Source organism: Vulpes vulpes, chromosome 12 (assembly GCF_048418805.1).
Source record: "Vulpes vulpes isolate BD-2025 chromosome 12, VulVul3, whole genome shotgun sequence".
NCBI lineage: Eukaryota > Metazoa > Chordata > Mammalia > Carnivora > Canidae > Vulpes > Vulpes vulpes.
This window is the reverse complement of record NC_132791.1, coordinates 37,014,228-37,037,022: the sequence shown is the minus strand read 5'-3', so window position 1 is coordinate 37,037,022 and position 22,795 is coordinate 37,014,228. Positions and strand designations below refer to the sequence as shown.

Below are 22,795 nucleotides of genomic sequence, written 5' to 3'. Positions count from 1 at the left end.
AGTATCTCTACTTTAGCCCCCTGGTTTTCAGTGTGGTCACCAGAACAGAGGGGAACTTGTTAGAAATGCACATTCTTGGGTCCCACCCAGAACTAGTGAATGGGAAACTAGGCATGTGGGACTCTGTGCTTTAACAAGTCCTCCAGGAGATTCCTATTTGAGCTAAAGTTTGAGAACTGCTCCACTGGCCTGACCAGCACAACCATCATTAGCATTTTACTAATGCTAATGAGTGCATGTGTGTGTGTGTGCATGTGTGTGTGTGCGCGCGCACGGGCGCGTGCATGTGGGTACTATAAACTGTTAGAGTACAAAAGCAGTCGTTGTAACACTAACCCCCAATTATCTCTTATCTAGAGCCCCACCTCCATATGCAGAAAGTACAAACTATTGTAGAATTTCCTAAAGTCAAGAATCTGGGAATCCCCATGGTGGGCCTTATAGATGTGAGTAAATGTGCTACCTCATGGAATCTCAATAAAGTCACTTTAACGGTTGTCCTGAACTCTGATGGATCAGTAGTCCCACCTATTTCTTGGCAGGACTTTGGTCTTTCCCTGTCTGCTGTTTGCCTGAGACACAGATTGTCCCTAGTCCTGACATTCTGTTAGAATTTCCTAGAGATCACCAGAGCTTAATTTTCACCCTCTCTAGCTGGTAAGAAATACGCAGGTTAAGAGGCCAGGGTATATGGTCAGTGTGTGGAGTCACTAGTCTGTTTGATCGTCAGGCCTGGGGGTGAGTCTTCTCACTGCTTCAGTGAGACTCCCCCAAAAGAGAATACATTTACCCAAACTCCAGTTACGCTTTGTGTAAAATAAAACAGACAAGTTTATGGACATTTTAATGACCAAAAGCAAAATACACGGCAGCCATGGAGTCTATGGTCGCAGGTAGTAGGGGCTGAGGAGGGATGAAAGATATTCCCAGCACTCCTGCCCTATGTTATCTTATTCATCCACTTACCCTGGCTTCTGTCACTCTGCCTTCTCCTTACAACTTTGGTCCCCATGTGGGGACAGCCTTCAAGTTCTTTTTCATGTGCTTCTCAGTCCGAGAAAAAACTAAGAGAAGTGGCTAGTCACTAAGAACACAGAAGCCACGGATGCTGCTCTCCTACAAAATAATTCCATCACTTTTGGCTGTAGCCCAGCCATATATACTTTGTTACGAATGTGGAGATTGCACAATTTAATATTATGCTTTTTCATGTATAACGCTTAGATTGAAAATCCCAAAACCACTCTCATAAGTGAATGCTGAGTTCATTTTTGGGCTTTTCCGTATGTGTAATCAGAGGATTAAAATGCTATTACTGTAGCAAAATCCCATTTCAATTCTATTTACCTGACCAGCTTTAAGGTTTAAATTTTTTTTTCTTTTTTAAAGATTTCTTATTTATTTACTCATGAGACACACACACACACACAGAGAGAGAGAGAGAGAGAGAGAGAGAGAGAGAGAGAGAGGCAGAGACACAGGCAGAGGGAGAAGCAGGCTCCATGCAGGGATCCCGACGTGGGACTCGATCCCAGGTCTCCAGGATCGCGCCCTGGGCCGAAGGCGGGCACTAAACCGCTCAGCCACGCGGGCTGCCCTTTTTTCTTCTTTTTAAATTGTTATTAGACCAAATAAAATAACATAAATCATAAATATTTAGAAAAAAAAAAGAAAAAAGATGGCACGTTCTTGACTTTCCCTAACGTTTTGGAGGCTTAAGGGATATTGAAACCAGGAACCGGGGCAGAAAGTGTTTTCTGTGACCAACCCCGTGGGCGCCAGGCACAGAGGGAGCGCGGACTTGTTCATTACCCGACAGGGAACGCAGAGAGCGCGGGCTCAACCGCGCCGCGCCGGCCACCTGCAACCCCGGCGGGTCACCTGGGCCCTGCCTGCGCCCGGGCGGCCGCGCTGCGGCGAGCTGGGTCGGCGGTCGGCGGGGGCGCAGCGCTCAGCCCCGGGCGCGGGAACGGCCCCGGCGCTCCACCCCGGCCGCCCGCCCGCCCGCCCGCGGGCGAGGTGGCGCCAGGGCTCCGCGGGAGCCGCGCAGGTGGCGAGGGCTGCGGCGGCACCTGCCCCGCCGGCCCGCGCCCCGGGCGGGCGGGGCTTCCCGCGTCCCCTTTAAGAGGCCGTATCACCCGCCCCTGACGTCAGGGTGTTTCTCCGCACGAGCCCGCGTCCCGCGCCGCTCCGCGCCCCCGCGCCCACAGCCCTGGCGGCGGCACGACGAGCGGCCGCCCGGCGAGCGCGCCGCCCCGCTCGGCCCTCCGCTCCCGCTGCCGCCGCCGCCGCCGCCGCCGCTCCGCCGCCGACTCTCCCCGGCCCCGGCAGCCGCCCCCGCAGCCTCCCGCGCCCGCGAGTCCTCCCGCACCATGTCGGTGGCCGGGCTCAAGAAGCAATTCCACAAAGCCACTCAGGTGAGGCGCGTGACAGGTGCGCCGGGGGCGGTCCCGGACGGAGCCGCGAGGGGCGCGCTCGGCGCCGGCGGTCGGCGGGGCGCGCGGGGTTGGGCCGCGCCCCGCATCGCCCGCCCGCGTCCCCGCCGCGAGTCCCTGGCCGCCCGGCCCGGTGGCCCCGCGGGAGCGGCCGGGAGGGGGCGGGAGGGGGCGGCGGCGGCGGGGGCGGCGGCGGCGCGGGGCCGCGGCACGCAGGTGCGGGCGGGGAGCGGCGCGGCGCGGCCCGAGATCCTGTCAAGTCGTCTCGCACCCGGTGACCTTGCGGCGTCGCTGCCCCCGGCTGCCCCGCGCGGTGCTGGCGCGAGCGGGGGCCCGCACTGGGGGCGGGACTGCGGCGCGGGCGCGGGCGCGGGCTGCGGGCTGCGGGCTGCGCTCTGCGCTCTCCCGCTGCGGCCGCTGCGTCGGCCCTTCCGTGCGCCCCCCCCGCCCCCCCGCCCCCCGGGCCCCCTTCTGGGAAGCGCCGCATCAACTTTTCCTGCGAGAGCCTGGTGGGGAGACTGCCGTGACGCCGAGGCTTGGCCAGCCCCGCGTGGGGGTCCCTCCGCGTTTCCCGTGGCTTCTGTAGCTTCACTCTCAAACCATCGCTTGTTTCTAAGTATTATTTTTAGTGTGCTTTTTTTTTTTTCTTAACATCTTGAACGTGCCCTATTTCTCTGTGGGGTTAATAAGCTGTGATTACAATTTATTTAATTCAGATTCTAATACTTTAAATCTCCTGGGGCTCGGTTGAAGAATTTTACTCAGGGAAAGATAAGTGAATACTTACAATGTGACCTATTTCTTATGTAATGAGGATGGTTATTTTTTTTTTTTCCCCTTTCTCTCTTCTGAAGCAGCTCTAGTGTAAGAGATCTTTAGCTAAGGAGTTTGTTGATTTCTTTAAATGTCTCTCACAATTTAGCCTTCGCTGTTTTTTCATACATTAGTCGTGATTAATAGTGAGTTTTGTCATAATGTCTCAGAAATCATGAGAATACCGCAATAACTAATCCTGTTTCAAACCACATCCAAAAACAAAACAAAACAAAACAAAACAAAAAAAAAAAAACAAAAAAACAAAACAAAAAAAACTAACCAAACCACATCCAGAAAAGGTGACAGTCGTGTTTTCAGAATCTTGGATAAATTGGAGAGATGCAGCGTGAAATCCATCTCGTGTTCATCCACATGCTATCTCTGTCACCATAGATTCGCCTTTGTAGAATCAGTTCTGTCTGTTTGGGAAATGTAGAAAACTAAGATGATTTCAGTAAAAACACCCATTACTGTAATTATTTTTGCTTTTCGAATCGGATCTTTCTGAGTCCTCTCTGAGAGAACGTTTGTAAATGTATTTGCAAAGATGCGGTTGGTGAGATACATGGAAGGCCTCTAGTAACCTTTACTTCCAACTCCTTTAGGTTTACAGTGAAACACACGTGCTGCCATAAATTCTTTGAAGTCACTAACTTTTTTTTTTTTTTGAAGTCACTAACTTTTTTAATTTGAGGTACTTTGTCACATCTCTAAAGCAGACCTGAGCGCTGAATTTACCAACACCACATTCCTTCTTCACTTTGATTCTGAAGACTTCTTTTGCAAATCTTGGTGCCCTAAAAGGCAGTTTAGGAACCTTGGCGAAGACTGAGGCTTGATACCATCTCTGCTGTCAGTGATCTTGAGCAAGTTATTTAACTTTTAGATAGGGTTAATATTCATTTCCTAGAATTGATGCGAGTATAAATGAGAACATAAAAACTGTTCAGTGAGTGATTTTAACATTAAAGATAATTCTACTTGTATAAAATACTGTCCGTTATATTAGCAGTGATGACACACGAGGAAATCATGGAAGTAGACTTTTTAGTTTTGCTACCTTAACAAAACACAATCAGATGGCTTCATTTCAGCCAAATCCTGAAGTTCTATGTGACACTGACGTTCAGGTTTGAGTGTACAAACCGGAATTGTGGTATGGAAGGACTTCTTAGATTGTTGGAGGAGGTCTTGTGACAAGATTCGTGTTAATCACATCTGTTTCAGATGCAGAATCACTGAGTCATTTTCTTTTTACTAAAAAAGCCTTTCATTTTAGAGGTGAAACAACACGCAGTATCTTATCTATAACTTAATGGAGCATAATCTTGGAAAGCCTCAGGCAAAGGTTATTCTTCCTGTGTATGTGTGTATTTGAAGGGTGTGTAAAGCCAGTGCTAATGTTTGCATGTGACAAAGATAGGGGAAATAGCCATGTCCTACTTTTTAAGCCATTTTTCCATACCCAGCTCCATGAACCTGATCTTATCTACAAAGTAAGCTTTACACCTAGAATTGTTTCCTTGTGAGAACAGATATACGCTGGGTTATATGGCCAGTGTTCTTAAGTGGAAGGCCCCTCTTCAGGCAAACGTTTGTTTCTATGAAATTGAGTTTTTTGCTCATGTTAGTGCAGGAGGAGATTTGTATTAATAAAACAGTATGACTTTGGTGTTTGCCCACTAATTTGAAATCTCTGATTAGAAGTGTCAAGACTATTCTCTTGATTTAGAACTGATTATTTCTACCTTGTTGCTGACAATTGTTTTTAACATCTCTGATATTTGGAGGTGAAAAAAATGCTTTTGCTAAGGACAGTTTATTAGAGTAAGAAAGCCTTTAGCGTGGAGAAACATTTGTTACAGAGTAAAATTTATTAGGTCATTGTGGTGTTCTCTAGAGCTGCCATAACAAAGTATCAAACTGAGTGCTTTAAACAACAGAAATTTATTGTCTCACCTTTTTGGAACATTGATGAAGGTGACAGTAAGGCCATGCTTCCTTGGAAGGCCCTAGGCAAAAGTCGGTGTCAGGCCTCTTAGCTTCTATTAGTTTGTTGGCAGTCTTTGGCTTTTCTTGGTTGGTTTATACATCGCAGCATTTTTTTTCTCCCTTGTCCAAATTTCCTCTCTTAAAGGACATCAGTCATATTGGATTGGATGCCCACCTTACACCAGTATGATCTCAATTTAGCTTGAGTAATTCTGCAGTTTTCAAATAAGGTCACATTCTGAGGTGTTGGGGATTTTGATATCAACTTAGGAAGTTTTTGTTGGGGGGTACATAATTCAGCCCCTGACAACCATTATTTGCATGAAAGGATTCGCCTTTGTTTTTCTAAATACTGTAGTGGATTTAACATTAGAAGGACAATTCATTCTGTAAATAGTATCTTTCTATTGCATTGAATGAAATATGCTTTCTTCCTTTGAATGAGTTTGGTTAGGATATAGACCTGTTATAGACTATATATCTTCTTTTTTTTTGTTTTTAAGATTTACTTATTTTAGAGAGAGCGCATGTGCTTGCGAGTGGGGCAGAGGGAGTAAATCTTTAAGCCGACTCCCCACTGACCTCGGAGCCTGACATGAGGCTTTGATCCCATGACCCATGAGATCATGACCTGAGCTGAAACCAAGAGTGGGGCATACAACCAACTGAACCATCCAGGTGCCTCCTTCTGTTTTATTTTTTTTTATGAAAAAAATTCATATTTGGTTAGGTTAAGTTATGAATTAGTCTGGTACGTGATTCTTGTCCCACTCAGATTCATTAACCGGAAAATTTTAATTACACTGGTATTTTATGCCTTTCTAATTTCTTCACACTTTTATCACATTTAAAATGCTGTATTTTGGGGGCACCTGAGTTGCTCAGTCAGTTAAGCATCTGCCTTCAGCTCAGTCATGATCCCAGGATCCTGGGATTGAGCCCCACACCAGGCTTCCGCTCAGCAGGGGAGTCTGCTTCTCCCTCTCCCTCTGCTGCTGCTCATGTGTGCTCTCTCTCGTTCTGTCTCTCAAATAAATGAATAAAATCTTAAAATAAAAGAAATGCTTTATTTTATATAAATGCTTTGCTCGGAGTGTGTTACATAAATCTGTTTAAGCATTTACTTGCTAAGGCATTTAGTTAAATATTTAATATATATTTAATATTTAATAATTTAAATAATTAATATTTAATGTATTTATATATTTACTCTTATTTTAAATATATACTTAATTAGATATATAATTAGTTATAATTTTTAATGAGGTTCTCAGTTCCTTAACTGCCTGCTTTAAGTAGTAAAATCTCTGCTGCCTTCAAAATCTCAAGGCTCAGCATGAGTTGACACAGGGTTTCTTTTTTTTTTTTTTTTAAGATTTTATTTATTTATTCATGAGAGACACAGAGAAAGAGAGGCAGAGACACAGGCAGAGGGAGAAGCAGGCTCCATGCAGGGAGCCCGATGTGGGACTCGGTCCCGGGACTCCAGGATCATGCCCTGAGCCAAAGGCAGATGCTCAACTGCTGAGCCACCCAGGCATCCCTGACACAGGGTTTCTATACCCGCACTCTTTGTCAGATTCTTAGCCCTGGAGGGCCTATGTATTTTCTAAAATTATATGCTGCATTTTATATGCACTTTTTCTGAGGGAGAGGGATTTTAGCCTATCATCAGCTTCATAAAGGAATTCCTAATTCTTATCCTGCCCTTTCCCCCATCAAAGTAAAAATGTTTTGTAACAAATTGATGTCATCAGGAGAGAATGCGGTGGTTCTTACGATAACAGTCACGGTATCCATTCTATTACCAGGCTTTAGGATGTCTGTTCAAAATGCAGTCTTCTCTGAACTAATTTTAGGGGCAATCAAATATAAAAACCCTTTTCAGAGGTGTCAGGATTAAATGAGATAATGTCTGTGAGAGTGCCATGCTTGCATAATAAGGATAACTTGAACCATGTAAAAAAAAATAGTGAGCTCCAACTTACTGATATATTTGGAAGATGGGGTTTGAAATACAAGTGGCTATTGAAAATAATTTCTGTTGAGACTGAGATTCTTGATCAAGTTTTTGTTGTTGACACAGTTACATTTTTTTGCAAGGCTTTCCCTCACAGTGATTCTTTAGTATTTTTTTTTAAGTATTTATATATTCGAGAGAGAGTGAGAGAGCGAGAGCATGTGTGAGCACAAGTGTGCCAGGGAGTGGGACAGAGGGAGAGGGAGAATCCTCAAGCAGACTCCTCACTGAGTGCATAGCCTGTCCTGGGGCTTGATCCCAGAACCCCAGCTCATGTCCTGAGCTGAAATCAAGAGCTGGTCACTTAACCGACTGAGCCACCCAGGCGTCCCATTCTTAGTGTTTTAAATTGAATTGAGTTTTATTTTTTTTTTATTTTTTTTTTTGAATTGAGTTTTAAATTGAGTTTTGGTTTCATTCTACTTGGAAAATTTTGATGTACCTCCCAGATTAATTAGAAATACCCTTGAAAACGACATCAAGACTTGGTTGGGGGAAAATGGTTAATGTTTTGAGGAGAAATAGCATTGCAGGAGGGAGAGACTTAATGCTTGCAAAGCAGAGTTCATTCTTCCAAGCCCCTTGTGCTGCATTGGTATTCCCAGGGCTTCATACAACCCTAGGGCTTTCAACCCTAGGGCTGGTAGCTTGAGAAAGAGAGGAGGGCAAGACTCATTGAGAAGTGAATAAGGAAAATTGGGGGCAGTAGAGTTGAAGAACAGCTCCAGAGTTTAAAGTTAGTGGGGCTTTCCCTCAGATGTTAAGACCAGATGGCAAGATTCTGGAGGACAAGAAATCAGATTTCCTTGACTTTTCTTTCTTTTCTTTTCTTTTGATCCTTTGTACCCTTGTTTTGTTTTGTGTGTGGTACCAAGAGGGGACATAGGAGAGGCTCGGGGAAACGAAGTTTATTAAACTCACAGGTTTTAGGGAGACAGTGGATCTGTCACTGCATGTGGAGGGGGCTGCACAGGAGGAGGGCTGAGGGAGTAGGCTCAGCCAAGCAGGCGGGGGTGTCAAGAAAGGGTGCGAAGATTAGAGGGTAAGTGCTTTTATTGGAGTCAGGGTGGAGTACACAAGAAAAGGCAGAGGGGATTTTCTTGGTGCATTTGAATGTTACTAGGTCATAGTCAGAAGCGGGCAGAGAAAGGAACTTGGGGTGAGGCCTGCCTTCTCACAGTGGTATACGTGGTCACCTGGGCGGGTTGTGGACAGCTTGTGTATGTGGGGATGTTAAGGCAGCAAGAAACAAAATATGAGGTATTATAATCTTACAGTACAACATTTTTCAGTTTTTTTGGGGGGGGTGGTGGTGGTGGTTTAGATTTTCTTTATTGCTCTAATCCCTTGGAGTCCAAATGTTTAAAAATGATTATGTGGTCTATAATGGATAATAAAGACTAAGAAGAGAGCGATAGCCATACCTATGAAAATGTCATGATTGTAAGACCCTGTCAGGTGTTCTTGAAGACTATTGATAAAATGTTTTCAAATGTCACTAAATCGTCACCTGAGTCTGATGGTTCAGGAAATAAATTTACTGTGTATGAAGATTTTACATTTAATACAACTTCTAAATTTGGAGTGTGATATTCTAGTTGCTTTGCCCTCACCTGCCTCTTCCCAGCCCCAGGTCAGATTGTATATGGTATGGATGACTATGGAGGAGCTTTCTATAATTTGTGAGAACCAACTAGCTCCTAGGAGGTTTGCTTAGATGCTCTGGTCTCTGAAGGACCAGTAGGCAGTATTTTGTGCCCTATTCTGAATAATGATACCTGAAAGAAATAGAGATGTCTTTCTTATAATTCAAACTGAATTTTCCCCATAGATCTTAATTGGAGCAGTTCCATAAGGCTAAGAAATACCTCTGTATCAAAGTACAATACTTGTTAGGCACACGTGGCTAGTCTGCCTATGCTTTTTAATATTCCGGAAATACTGTCCACAGTGAACACTCCCTGTTTGGAGAAGGAAAGAATGGGAGTCATGGCAGTTATTGTCCTTACGGTGATGTCACATTCTGGGTAAGCCCTGTGAAGTCCCAACCCCTAGAGTAGAGGAAGTTCTTTGGTTTTGCTCTGGTACTGCAGTCAGGGAAGAATTCTTTTGTTCTTTATTCTATCTGTCCAGAATCTAAAGAGTGTGACAGGGAGTGTGGCCTCTGGGAACTGAAGAGTTTCTTTAGTTGACTTCCTGTTTAATATTTGTGGGTTGTTTTACAATTACAGACTTTTCACTACTCATGGCTGATTTGAACTATAAAAATTCCTTCAAAAACTTAGGAGACTTCTAATCTTTTCTTGTTAGTTCCATTTGCTAGTTACCATAGTGCAATCTTTTTGGATTTCACTGGTCCAATGGATCTTTTTTATATGTAATTTCAACCAGTAGGTTTGGTTGTGTTAATCTGAATTTTGCAAGAGCACTTTGTGCTTTGGTTTAACCAAGAAGTCTTAAAGGATGTTTATTGCTCATAGAGCAGTTCATTCTTTCTTTTCTTTTTCTTTCTTTCTTTCTTTCTTTCTTTCTTTCTTTCTTTCATTCATTCATTCATTCATTCACTCATTCTTTTGTCCCATTATTTACTTAAGGGATCCAGGATGACTGGGAGGTTCTTCCATCTTTGACGCATGATTTTCAAGACTGCCAAAGGGAAAGAGTATGTTGGAACAAGCATGGAAAATTTCTGTAGGTCAGAACTGGAAGGAGACGTGGTAGGCAGGATGCTAAGGCCCACAGTGACTCTCCCTCTTGTATTGTCACCTCCTCTTTGAGTGCAAGCCATCCTGTCACTATGAAAGATGTCTTTCTTGAAATTGTTGCTTTATATGGGAAAAGGGAGATTATACATTTGGTATTAATCTAATCATATGAGCCCCTTAAAAGCAGAGCATTTTCTCTGGCTGGTATTGGAAGGGTAAGTCTGAAAGATTGGAAGTACAAGGACTAGGCATGGTGTTGCTGTTAAAGATGGAGCCCCATGTGAGAAGGAATGTACTCAACCTCCAGGAGTAGAGAGCAGATTTTAGATGGCAGTGGGCAAGGAAATCAGGGTCCTTAGACCCCAGTCTCAAGGATCTGGATTCTGCCAACAACCTGGATGGAAGAGAATTCTTCTCCAGAATCTGCAGCTAGGAGTCCAATCTAACTGTCACCTTGACTTTGGCCTTGTGAGACACTGAGTGGAGAACCCAGCGAAGCTGGACTTTTGAACGCAGGTCAAAAGTCCTGCCTATAGGACTGTGGGCTAATAAATAAATGGCTATCATTTTTTAAGCTGCGAAGTATGTGATAATTGGTATACAACAATAGAAAGTTAATAGAAAAAAACAGTCACGTCTGTTTATGTTCAGTTGCCTAGAACTTATAGCCAGACTGTGGAAACCCCAAGTGCAGGGGAGGAAGGGAAGAGGCTGGGAACTGCAGTCAAGCAGCATACCAGAATGTAGAAGTGAATGTGGGTAAAAAAGCTAGAAGTCCTTGCCCTCTTTTGTGCCTATCATACACTCATTTGCATGTTTGCTCATGAATGTGTGTATGTGTATCATACACATATACAGAATACACACAAGTGTAATTTGTTGAATCAACTTTTTTTATTACACAAGGCTTAGTGTTTCATATGCCTTTTAAAATACATTTTATATATTATAGATTTTTCTTGCTACAAGGTTTAGGTTTTCTGATGAAACACCTGCTGCTTTTTGTGGTTCCTGATCAATTGTAAACAGTGAGGCTGTTAACTACTTTCTGAGCAACCTCTTAGCTTGGTGTATGATGAAAGCTTCATTGACCTTGGAGAGGAGTGATGAAAGCTTCATTGACCTTGGAGAGGAGAGATCATAGAACACTGAGGATATTTTTGAATTATTAGTCTACAACCAAGCCATCAGGGATTTTTACTAGTGAGGGTAGAGTGGTTGGATGTTCACCCTACAGCTGTTTCTGTTCTTGTGGGAAGCCTGTGCCAACACAAACACAATGAAATGCCCTTATTTAGTATGGGCACATTAAATAGCTCCATGGTAATTTGAAGTTATTCATTAAGTAATTGAGGATTGCAGGTGCACATGGCACACTTTGTGTTGTCTGTGATATGTTCATTCCATGCTCTTTGACAAGATTTGCAGATCCATAGCCCTCAATGATTTTCTAAGTGCAGCTGGCAGACAGTCCTTTTGGAAAGGATGAGGTCTGGCACCCCCAGATGTCCTGAAGGATGCAGTGTCAGTTGAGCAGCTTGGCTGGAAAGAGGATAGTCGGGAATGTGGTCTGAGTGATGAAGTAATCTGGAGGTGAAACATCCTGTTGGAATTGATCACAGACTGGGTAAAGCTTTCACCCTTATTCTCTGCTTTTGTTGCTTACTGAGGTGTTCCTGGTGTGCTTCTTTATATGGAGTGAATGCTGTACATGGTGGCTGGCTGGACATAATTATATTATTTGTTAAACTGCTTAAGTGGCTACTTCTAGGCAAGACCTACAAACCCAAACCCTTTGCTGGCTGTGGCTTTCCTCCATCATATTTGTAAGCTGATTAGTGGAAGTACTTTCTGGAGATGTTCCTCATTAGTACCATCATTAAGATTTTACTCATGAAAGTTGGTATCCTATTATCTACAGATTCTATTCTGCTTCTTATGGTCAATCTTGCACCTGAATTGTGTCTCTTGTTCCCCTTGAAATGAAGTTTAACAAACACAATTGTTTGCTATTAAGGTTTTTCCTGTTAATCTCATCCTCTACTCTCTCTCTGTATCTTGAGTCCCTTTGAAACCCACAAATCCAAACTCTTGATTTTTTTCCACTGTTTTTGGTTATTACTTTCACCTTAAACTCTGTCCACATTTTTTCAGAGAGATACTTACAGTGCTCATCATTCATCTCTTCTTTAAATTTCTTTAGGTAGACATGGACCTCCTTTTTCCTCCAACAGAAGCTGGGAAAGCTAGTCATTATTTACAAAATTTAAATGATCACAAAATACTTGAACACTTTAGATGCATTTTATTCATTTTTACAAGCTCTTTCACCTTTCTGTGTCTCCGATGTACACAGTTAAAGAATTTTGATCCATTTTTATCATAAACCACCTTAAATTAAGTCTGTTTTAACTTATAAAATCTCTTAGTACATTTGTCTAAATTTGATGATTATTACTCTACTTTTATGAGGTGATGAATATGCTAATATCATGTGATATGTGTTGGTTTGCCTTTTATAATCTGAATTCTTTGTGTCTGGGCAGCCCGGGTGGCTCAGCAGTTTAGTGCTGCCTTCAGCCCAAAGCCTGATCCTGGAGACCCAGGATCGAGTCCCATGTCAGGCTCCCGGCATGGAGCCTGCTTCTCCCTCTGCTTGTGTCTCTGCCCCCTCCCCCGAGTCTCTCATGAATAAATAAAATCTTAAAAAAAATAAATTCTTTGTGTCTGATGTCACTGTGTCTGCCAGTTGCTGCCATGAATGATTCAAGTGCCCGACGTGGGATTTGATCCTGGGTCTCCAGGATCACGCCCTGGGCCAAAGGCAGGCGCTAAACCACTGTGCCACCCAGGGATCCTGGCAGTCAACTTTTATAGACTCTTTACATATGATTATGTGGGGTTATTTGTCCCCCACATTTATTATTCAGTTTTTATGAGTTTTGGGCATCTATAGTCATTTTTACATTATTGACTTTACTTTAAAAATGAATCATTATATCATTTCCATACATGGAAAAGCCACTATAACTTTTCATAAGTAGAAGTATGAGAATTGTCATACAAAAGACATTAAATCCTAGATACTCTTGGTGGAGTAAATCTGTGAGCTTGAAATTTATTCTGCTTTTGTTTAAAAAGGAAATTAACACATATAAGACAAGGAGCACATACCCTAATAATACACTGAGACTTTGTCCCTCACTAAGAGTAACTAAAAGAAGAATAAAGTGAATGTTATCCTCATCGAGGGAGTTGGTGTTATTAAGGACACAAGTCTGCACTAACTGTATTGTTCAAACATGTTCCCTTCCACAGTTTGACTATTTAAGTGTTTAGTTCTTTTTGTCCTATCAAGGAATTTTCTGTGCATGACAGGTGATGTAATTATGGATCCTAAAAGATTGCTTACTTAGAGCAGCACCAAGTCACCTGTTCTGTGCCTAGCATTTGGATGGAAGGCAGAAGTGAACTTCAAGAGAGGCTCTTGAAATCTTTTAGAAAGTGGTAAAAGGCTATGTATTGTGAAACTGTGGAAATTGTCAGCAGGAGCCCAGGCTTAGAAGCTCTGAGACTTCAGAGCTTAAAATTATCCCATTCTAAGGACCTGTGAACCCTCATACAAGTCACTAGTCACTTGATTGCAGCTTGTAGCCATTGCTAAGTCCCACAGCTGAGGTAGTATGGTTCTGGGCATGAGTTTTAGTATGGTTCTGGGCATGAGTTTAGGTTCTAACATTTTATACTTTGGTCTTGTTCTCCTCTGATTCATTGTCTGAGTCACTGCAGTGATCTTTCTGAAGACCAAATCTACTCTTGCTCTTCAGCTTAAAATTCTTCAGTGGCTCCTTATGGCCCTGCACAAAGCCCGTGTAAGTTGCATTAAGGAGTGTGGAGTGTGATCTGACCTCTGTTTACCAATCTAGTCTCTTTGCTGACAGCTCTTTCTGTGCGTGCTTAGCTTGTATAGCTTTATTCCACACAAACTTACTTGCCTGTGAGCTTTTGCACCATGCTGACTCTTTGTAGAAATCCCCCTTTCCTCTTTTCCACTTTATGCTTGACTAATCACTGTACCTCTTGACAGTCTCAGCTTGCTGTTTTCTTAGGCTGTCTTTGCCTCATTTGGTATGGGTCAAATGCCCTTCCATGTGCAATGAAAATTGCCCATTACATTTCTTGTAAGTGTAGTACTTGGCCCACCTATTATATTCTTGTTTACATCACCCAGGGTGGCTATAAAGAAGAGGACTCTTGTCTTCACTGTTCTTCATAGCATCCCCAATGCCTGGGGTACCATAGTGAGAATTCAGCTGATGTTTGTTTTCCATTTATCCATATTTATATGTATTTAAAAGGAATTATCCTATACATATATTTTTAATATGCTTATTTCTGTTTAAAAATACATCATATATTTTTCAGAGTTAATGTAAAAGTTAAGACATGCCCTCATAAAATTGTAGGCTTAAAATAAACTCTCCTGTCAATGTGACTAGCATGGCTAGGTATTATTTTAACTCATTAATTACTTATATATAACAACCCTATGAGGTTGCTACATCATTATCCCCATTCAATAAACAAGGAAACTGAGGCTCAGAGGTGAAGTTGCCCACTGTTATAAAGTTTCATGGGCAGAGCCAGGATTTAGTCTAGACTAGCTAGTTTCAGAGCCAGTAATTGCCAGTTATTCTCAACTCTGAGTTCTATTCTAATCTTAAATGTCAAACAAAGAAATATCTAAAGGCACTAAGAAATCAGGAAGATAAAGATGAACACCTTGGTAGAAAAATTTGAAAAGAGTATGGAAAGGCAATACCTGAAAGAACTACAAGTGGCCAGGATACAAACAGAAAGATCTTGGAAATCTTGTGACATTTTTCATGGTTTAGATTAGCATAGATTAGATGCTAAATTATGTGACATTTTTCATGGTTTAGATTAGCATAGATTAGAAGGAATGATAACATTCTGAGTTGGCCAGGGTGTAAGAACACACATTCTCATTTGCTAGTGGGAATGTAAACTGTTGTAACACTTCAGGGGATCAACAGGTCTCTTCTTTGTAAATTGGCTTTTAGGAATCTATTTAGAGAAAATAAGTGTGTAAGCATGCAAAACTGGATACACAGTTGTTCGCATTGTTAGTTATTGTAGTGAAAATTTGGAAGCAATGTAGATGTCAGATAATAGGAGAAAGGGAAGTAAATCATGGTATGTCTGTATTATGGAGTATCTGTAGCCATTTTATCCATGGGACAGTATTTATTGGTGTAGGAATATTCATGATTATAGCTAAGTGGAAGAAACAGGCCATAAAATGCATTTGTAGGCCTAATATTGGAAAAGAAGAGCTAAAACAGTAGCTAAAAATAAGCTGAGAACTTCTATACCAGGCGCTATGATGTATTGCTATATTTGTATTTCTACATTTTCTTCCTCATCTTTTTATTACGTTTATCACTAAATTTTCTTTCTACTCCATCATTGTTGCTGCTTATTCTCATCTCTCCACTTCCAGGTTAAAAGGAAATCATGGAATAGAAGAATCTTTAAGATATTCGTGAGATTGGGAATAAGCCCAGTTTCCAGCCAAGTTTTGAAACCATAAGCCAATGTGTGTTTGCTCTGTGACACATTTAGCTTAAGAGTATTAGAATGCCTGCCTCACTCTCCATAGAGCCCTGAACTAAATTGTGCTGCCTGGGTTTCTTCTGCATGCATGGCTGCTTTTGAACCTCATAAATAAGAATGTTGCTAATGACTTTTGGGGGCATTTCTTTTAAATAAAGATCTCTCATGATCTATCCCTACTCCTCTCCTTAGGAAAGAATACGTCATGGCCTTGACTGTATTTTGCATAAAGGAAGAAGGGCAGCTAGGACATGTATAGTGTAGGAAGAGTATTTCTGCAAGATAGTAATTTGGTGCAAGATGTTCAGTCTCGTTCTCTTGCCCTTATACCAGCAGTCTCCTGTCCGTTCTTAGCTTCTTGGTACAAGGCCTATAGGTAATGCTATGCCAGCAAAGAAGAATGAGATGAGATGGAGACATGATAAGAGGATAGATATTCTGGGTGTTATCCTTTGAACTTGAATGCAGAACTCTTTTAATAGTCTCTGGTGGGCTTTTTTTGAGGACAGAAAATGCAAAGTTTAGGAAGCCACAAATGGGAAAATAATACCTTCTTCTTTCCACCCCAAACATTACAGAAAAAATGGAAGGACCATGACCATGAAACACAGTCTCAGTAATGAGATGGGCAGGTCACTTTCAGCTTCCTCCCAGAGAGGACACATCTGGCGAGATCAACGGGAGCACCGAGGGTAGCTGCTGGTTGGGCACAAGTGCGCCTTTATGGATGATTTGGCTTTCTCTGGGGCCTGGCACTCTTTAATGGCTTCAATGAAAAGTGCTTCGAGCACTGAGACAAATAGGCTGTGAAGTCATTTCTGGAGTAAAGCTTGTTTTTCCAGTCTCTGCAGAATCTCTTCAAATTTCTGGAGCCAACACTAATGTGTAAGTTGAGAAACAGTTGAAGACTGTCTCAAGGAATTTGTTTTCTTGCCTAGTTAATCTGATGGAAGCCTTTACTAAACTGATGTTTTTATCTTCTGTAAAACTTCAGGTTTTAATTCTCTTAAGTTTTTATAGTTTTAAGCATTTAAAAATATCACTATATGAGAGTGATTTTTGAGTTAAGGTGGATGTAACATAATGGAACTGTATTACCTATACGTTCTGTCCTGTGTCCTCCTTAGGTGCTTCTCTTAAGAATGGGAGACTTTTGCAGGAAACTTGTCTCATAATTGGGTATTGCTGGTAGTGAAAGGGAGGTATGTGTCTGATTTATAAGGTTTTAGATGTAGGCTATCTATTAAAGTAGGTTTAATAAGCTACTCAAATTATTTTGTTGTAAAAACCTCTCAGTGCAAGAGAGATCAAGACAGAGCTGAGATCAAGAATCAGACACTTAACCAATTGAGCCACTTGGTTCCTCCCAGGGTAGATTCTTATTTTGTATCAGTGCATTAGTCTCCTTTGATTCCTGAATGGACTCTGGGAACCATGAAGTCCGAATTTATAGAGAACCCGTGGGCTGGAAAAAGGTGCTCACCTATTTCTGTAGATTAAATGACTTCACTTTTGCTTATGTCATCATTTTGAAGATGCTCAGCGTTTACTTCCTTGTTCATTTGGTAGTGATTCTGACCACCAGCCTAGCATCTCTGCATGTGAGGTTCTCAAACCTGGCTGTGCATCTCACTGGGTTCCCACTACTGAAGACTCTGAAGTAGATTTGAGGAGGGCCACATGCATTACTTAAAAATAAGCCCAAACAACTCTTCAGCTTTAGAGACTGCTGTCCAAAAAGTCTTCTATTAAATATTCTATTATTAGGTAGAACATAGAGGAGAGATCTGTACCAAGCCCATGTAAGTTTGAGAAATATTGGATCAGACAAAGGTAAGCATGTTTGAGGTCTTCAGGACTTTCTAGAGCCTGACCATCATGAAGTGATCAGAATTCATGAAGCAGGGCGTGGTTATATAGTTTCTCAAACTTAATTGATTAGTACATTCTCCTGCCTATCCCCCTGCTTCTTTCTATCTTTCTTTTCCCCCCTTCATCCACCCTCAACAAAAAATTTAAAAAATATTTGTTCTAAATTACCTGTACATAAAATAAATAATAGTTTTCCTTTAAAAGTTCTTCAAGTTTGGTTTTGATATATGTTTCTCTACAGCATTATTTCTATTTTGAACCCAGGGATCCCCAGTGTTAGGTGTTTGAATAATTTCTCCTGTCAAATAAAAGTTCTTTATTCATTATTTTAAATTAGATAATTATGATTTGACTCTAAAAAATTTAATTATAATATATTAATATTGTATTAATATAATACCGTATAAATATTGATACTGTATATTACATCTCCATGATCTATTTATTTTATAACTGGAAGTTTGTACCTTTGACTCCCTTTATTTGTTTGGCCCACCTCCCACTTCTGACAACTGCCTGTCTTTTCTATGTATCATTGAGCTTGTTTTTTTTGGTTTTGTTCTGCATTCACATGTAAGTGAATCGTACGGTATTTGTCTTTCTCTGACTTACTTCATTTAGCTTAATGCCCTCAGAGTCTGTCTATGTTGTTGCTAATGGCAAAATTTCAGTCTTTTTATGGCTGAGTAATATTCTTGTGAGTGTATGTATGCCACATTTTCTTTATCTGTTTTTAAAATCTTTAATTTTTTATCTTTGTTAGACACTTAAGTTGTTTTTATATCTTGATTATATATAATGCTGCAATGAACACGAGAGTGCATATACCTTTTCGAGTTAGTATTTTCATTTTCTTCATATAAATGCCCAGAAGTGGAATTGTGGAGTTACCTGGTAGTTCTATTTTTAATATCTTGAGGAACTTCCGTACTGTTTTCCTCACTGGCTGCACCAGTTTGTCTTCCAACTAACAGTGCAGGAGGGTTCCCTTTTCTCTACAGCTTTGCCAGGATTAATTTCTTGTTTTATTTAATAATAGCCATTTTACCAGTTGTGAGATGATATCCAGTTTTGGTTTGCATTTCCCTCATAATGATGTTGAGCCCTCTTTTTATGTATCTGGTGGCCATCTGTGTATCTACTTTGGAAAAATAATGACTTGACTCTTTAAGCAGTTAGCTGCTTTGATAATTGCTTCGCTAACATTCATCTCAAACTAGAAACTCATGCTAACTTTTCTCTCTTTGTTGATAAATATGGCATGACACCTTATAGTGTATATGTGCTTATTATACTACATTAACATCTCTCTAGGCAGAAGACCTATTGATACTGAACCCCCTTAATATGGGAAAATGGAGGCTTAGTAACTTGCATGACGTTTCTGCAGAAATGACGGTAATAATCATGAACTCTTTGTGCCTAAGTCACTGCTAGAAGTGCCAGATGTGCTGATGGCAGCTGTGAGGGGGTAAGATATGAGAGAAGCAGTGCAAGAACATAGTAGGGAGGTTGGATGACATTTTCTAAATGCTGCAAGTAGCAACGACTATGGATGGCCTGCCCTTGCTGAAAAAGCTATTTACAAATACAGAAACTTACTCCCTTCTCACACTAGAAAGAACTTTAAAATATGCAATAGTAGGTTGTTCAGGAATATTATGAGGATTGAGTAGTAAGTATTCAAAGATTATTTTTTTGTAACATAGGGAAAAGAGCCTTATGCTACATTATTACTATTTATTAAAGAGTAATTAACAGTGATGCTATTGAGTTACAAGTAGGTCAGTACAAAGGCCACTGTGCCTTGTGGCTTTAATGTAATATTGTTTGTATAGTTCATGTATCTAATACATGAAAATCTTTGTTTTCACTGTTGTTAATTAATGTCCCATGGATCAGTGAAATTGCCCAGAACTGGGGCTCCTCTGTGGAGAATAGACTTAATTCCAGTTTCACTCTCATTTTGACTTTAGAGGTTTCCTGATTACAATGACTTATTTCTACAGTTTCATAGTTTGTATTGAGGTTATTAGTCATATAGAATTTTCTTAAGCCAAATACGTCCCTGTGAAATATTGGCACTTGTCATGTCAGTTTTTGAAATGCCGTGGGAGTTCCTCAGATAGTCCCTGGCTCACCACCACTACCACCACCCATCCTGGTCTCACCTCTGACCATCTGTGTCTCCCAGCATTCCCGCCTGCCTCCTCTCAGGCATGTGACAGTTTAGCCAGAATGATTTTTTCAAAACCTAAATATGTCCTTGCTGCTTCTGTGTATTGAAAATTTTCAATGGCTTCTGGTAGCAAAGACCAGCAACCTAGATAGTGAGCTGCAAGGGCCTGCTTGATCTGACCCACGTCTCCCCATCCTGATTCAGTGCCAGTTTTCCCCTCACACTGTGCTCTGGTCATCCATCTGTCTTACAAACAGTAGGCATTACATCGATTACCTGCCAGGCTCTGTACTAAGTTCTGAGTGTAGAGAGGTGAATAAAACACTAATTCCCTGTCCACGTGGAACTGGCAGTATAGTTCAGAAGACACCAATAATCATGCAGATACATGGTTAGACATTGTCACAAGTGCAGCATAGAAATAATACGGTCATGTCTGACATTGCACTGTGGAAAGAGACCACGTATTCTTCAATATGTAGAAAGGTTAAGATTGTTTATTAGGCACAACCTAGGAAGCTCTTACCAGCAGAGATCATTCCAAATGTGAGAAAGTTACTATTATTTGCACATAAAAAGCATTTGATGGCTTTACAGAAACTTACATATTTTAATTCAGAGAAGATAGTCTTGAGAATAAAGAGCTCCTTCTTGGGTTTCACTGAAGCTAAGGTCTTGGAACACTTCCAGCTGGAGTAGTTTCTGTTGAATGAATAAGATTGTGTGACATGATTTATATCATTACCTTTTTTTATTGAAGACCATATCTCTGGCCTTTTAGAAGTAGGTGGGCGTGGAGTGTCTCTCTGAGGATGTACATTTAAACTGAGAGGTTGAAGGTGAGAAGAAACCATTGCTTTGTGAAGTTGTCAGCTAAAGGCATAGCATGCAGGAGCATGCTCAGAAAAGGCAGACATCGGGCTTTTGTGGTCAGGCTCCTGTGGCAGGACCGCATGCCCACCCTCCCAGTACCTTGAGGCTAGTTCACACCTACTCCTCCGTTAGCCTTTAATTCAAACCCATCTTTGGAAAGGGAGTGGTACCAAGGAGTACTCTCATGTCTTGCAGGTTCTTCGTTTCTGGAAGCCATTTAGGCTGTATGTGTCAAGATATAGATTCCCTTTGATTAAGGCACTTCTTGGAATTTATTACAAGTAGGAAAATTGGAGACATGTACAAAGACAGATGTTCAAAATTCATAACTGTTAATGGTAGTGAAATATTGGTACAGTCACACAGTGGAGTTCTATATGGCCATTAAAAATGGTATAATCTGCTTCTGTTCACATGGGCACCTTTCCTTGATATACTTGGGGGAATGTGTAGCATGAACCTGTATATAAAACTGTGGGCATGACCTGTATCTGAACATGTGGCTAGATGTTCACAATGTTATTACCTCTGGATGTGGGCTTTTGAAAGTTTTCTTTTTCTTAAATTTTTTGGATGTTTCTTAAAAAAAATATAAACAATGAGCATATATATCTTTTGGTAATAAGAAAACCTTTCAGGAAATAAGTATCTAAGATTGCGTATCATTTAATTTTTTTCTGATCTGAAGAGTTTTCCAGCTATAAAATAAAAACAATAAGACATTTTCTTATCCCTTTGTAAGTTTTTAAATTCTTGTAACACTTATTTTTGGTTCCTGTAAATACAATTCCCATATTTGGCTTTCCTAGCCACTGTGTTAAAGATGTTTGAAATATTCAGGGTACTGAACAGAAGGTCAAACACAAAGAAGGAAATGGGGTTCAGAAGCATTTTCATTAAAATTGCATGAATACTGGAGTTTATTCTATGGCACAAAGCCTTCTTGGATAAACTGGATCAATGTTTAATAGAAACACAGCCTTTAAAGCATCACTGTTCTTAAGGTCTTCTGTTTTTAATTAAATGTTCTATGTTCTTTAGCCTTACAAGACGGAGTAACTAAGACAAAGGAGGGAAAAACAAAACAAAACATTCACGTCACAGATAGGAGTATAATGTTGAAGGGAGAATTTCAAATAACCTCCCTCCACAGACTGACTCACTCTCTCTCTCTCTCTCTTTTTCCCTTTCCCTTCCTTCCCTGGGAGATAATATTAAATAGTACAGCTGGCTCAGATTCTTATCCTTTCTGAGTCACATCTTCAGAGAACAGTTTAATAAAGCATTAACTATGTAGCAGCCCTGCCCACACTCTAGACAGGGATAATCTAGCTGCATAATTTTGCTAATGACATATCTATAGAATGCTATTTCTATCCTATTGTAAGGCATCCATTTTTAGTTGCTAGCTGTATGCTGGTTTTGCAACTACAAGCAACGTTTGTTATTCAACACTCTCTCTGGTTCACGGAGTATGTACCACTATTTTGGATTTTGTGGAAAATGGACTTTAAAGATAGGTTTCATGATATTCCTCAACATGGGGACGCATTTGGGATTTTAAAAAATCTCTACCTGTTGTCCTAGCTGAGAGATTGTTATAAGGCAGAGAGAAGAAAGGAATAAATTGTCTATGTAGGTAAAAAATGCAATGTGAATTTAGGGGTCAGGGTTTAGGATGCAGAGGTTTTAATACATTGTTGGAGTGGCAATAGAGAGCATGTTTCTAGCATATTTCTATAAATTTTGTTTACTTTGTTTGCATACACGTTGTTTCTCCAGCTGTATTGTACCACCTGACATCTTTAGCAGATAGCACAGGCCCAGATTTTGAAAACCAAAAATTTTTTTTTTTCTGTTCCAACTGAATCATTTAGTTTCCCTTGAAGAAATGACTGAGAAAACAACTCCGGAGAAACATGGCCGGACACAGCATTCTGAGTGTTGTGTAGTACACAGGCCCCTCACGGGACCCGGTAATAATGCCCATCGATGGGGATACATACGGCAGAGGGTTAACATTCCATGCATACAAATTCTGGAAATGCAAAAGAAAAACAAAAGCAAAAAAAAAAAAAAATCCCAACAAACGCTGCATATATATGATGTCCCTTTTGCATTGCACTTTAGAAGGGGGGTCCAGCAGCACCTGTGCCCTGCCCCCCGTAAACCACGGGCTGGAGCCCCGCAGATGATGTCATCACCAGACCTCTGGTGGGCGCTGCAGCAGGCGGCGCCTGTACCTGTGCCAGCCGTCTCCCCCTCC

General features: G+C 41.2%; 1 protein-coding gene across 3 annotated transcripts in view; it reads left to right on the top strand.

Annotated features, from left to right (window-relative positions):
- Positions 1-1,989: 1,989 nt before the first annotated feature.
- SH3GL2 (SH3 domain containing GRB2 like 2, endophilin A1) overlaps positions 1,990-22,795 on the top strand; it is a 198,565-nt gene continuing 177,759 nt past the window's right edge. The window contains exon 1 of one of the 3 annotated variants that reach the window (XM_072728201.1): positions 1,990-2,417. In XM_072728201.1, the coding sequence (XP_072584302.1) occupies positions 2,373-2,417 (45 nt within the window). In that variant the 5' untranslated portion in view covers positions 1,990-2,372. Of the gene's footprint in view, positions 2,418-2,781; positions 3,052-16,367; positions 16,491-22,795 lie in introns of those variants that run through there. The other 2 variants (XM_072728203.1, XM_072728204.1) reach the window with 2 other exon arrangements.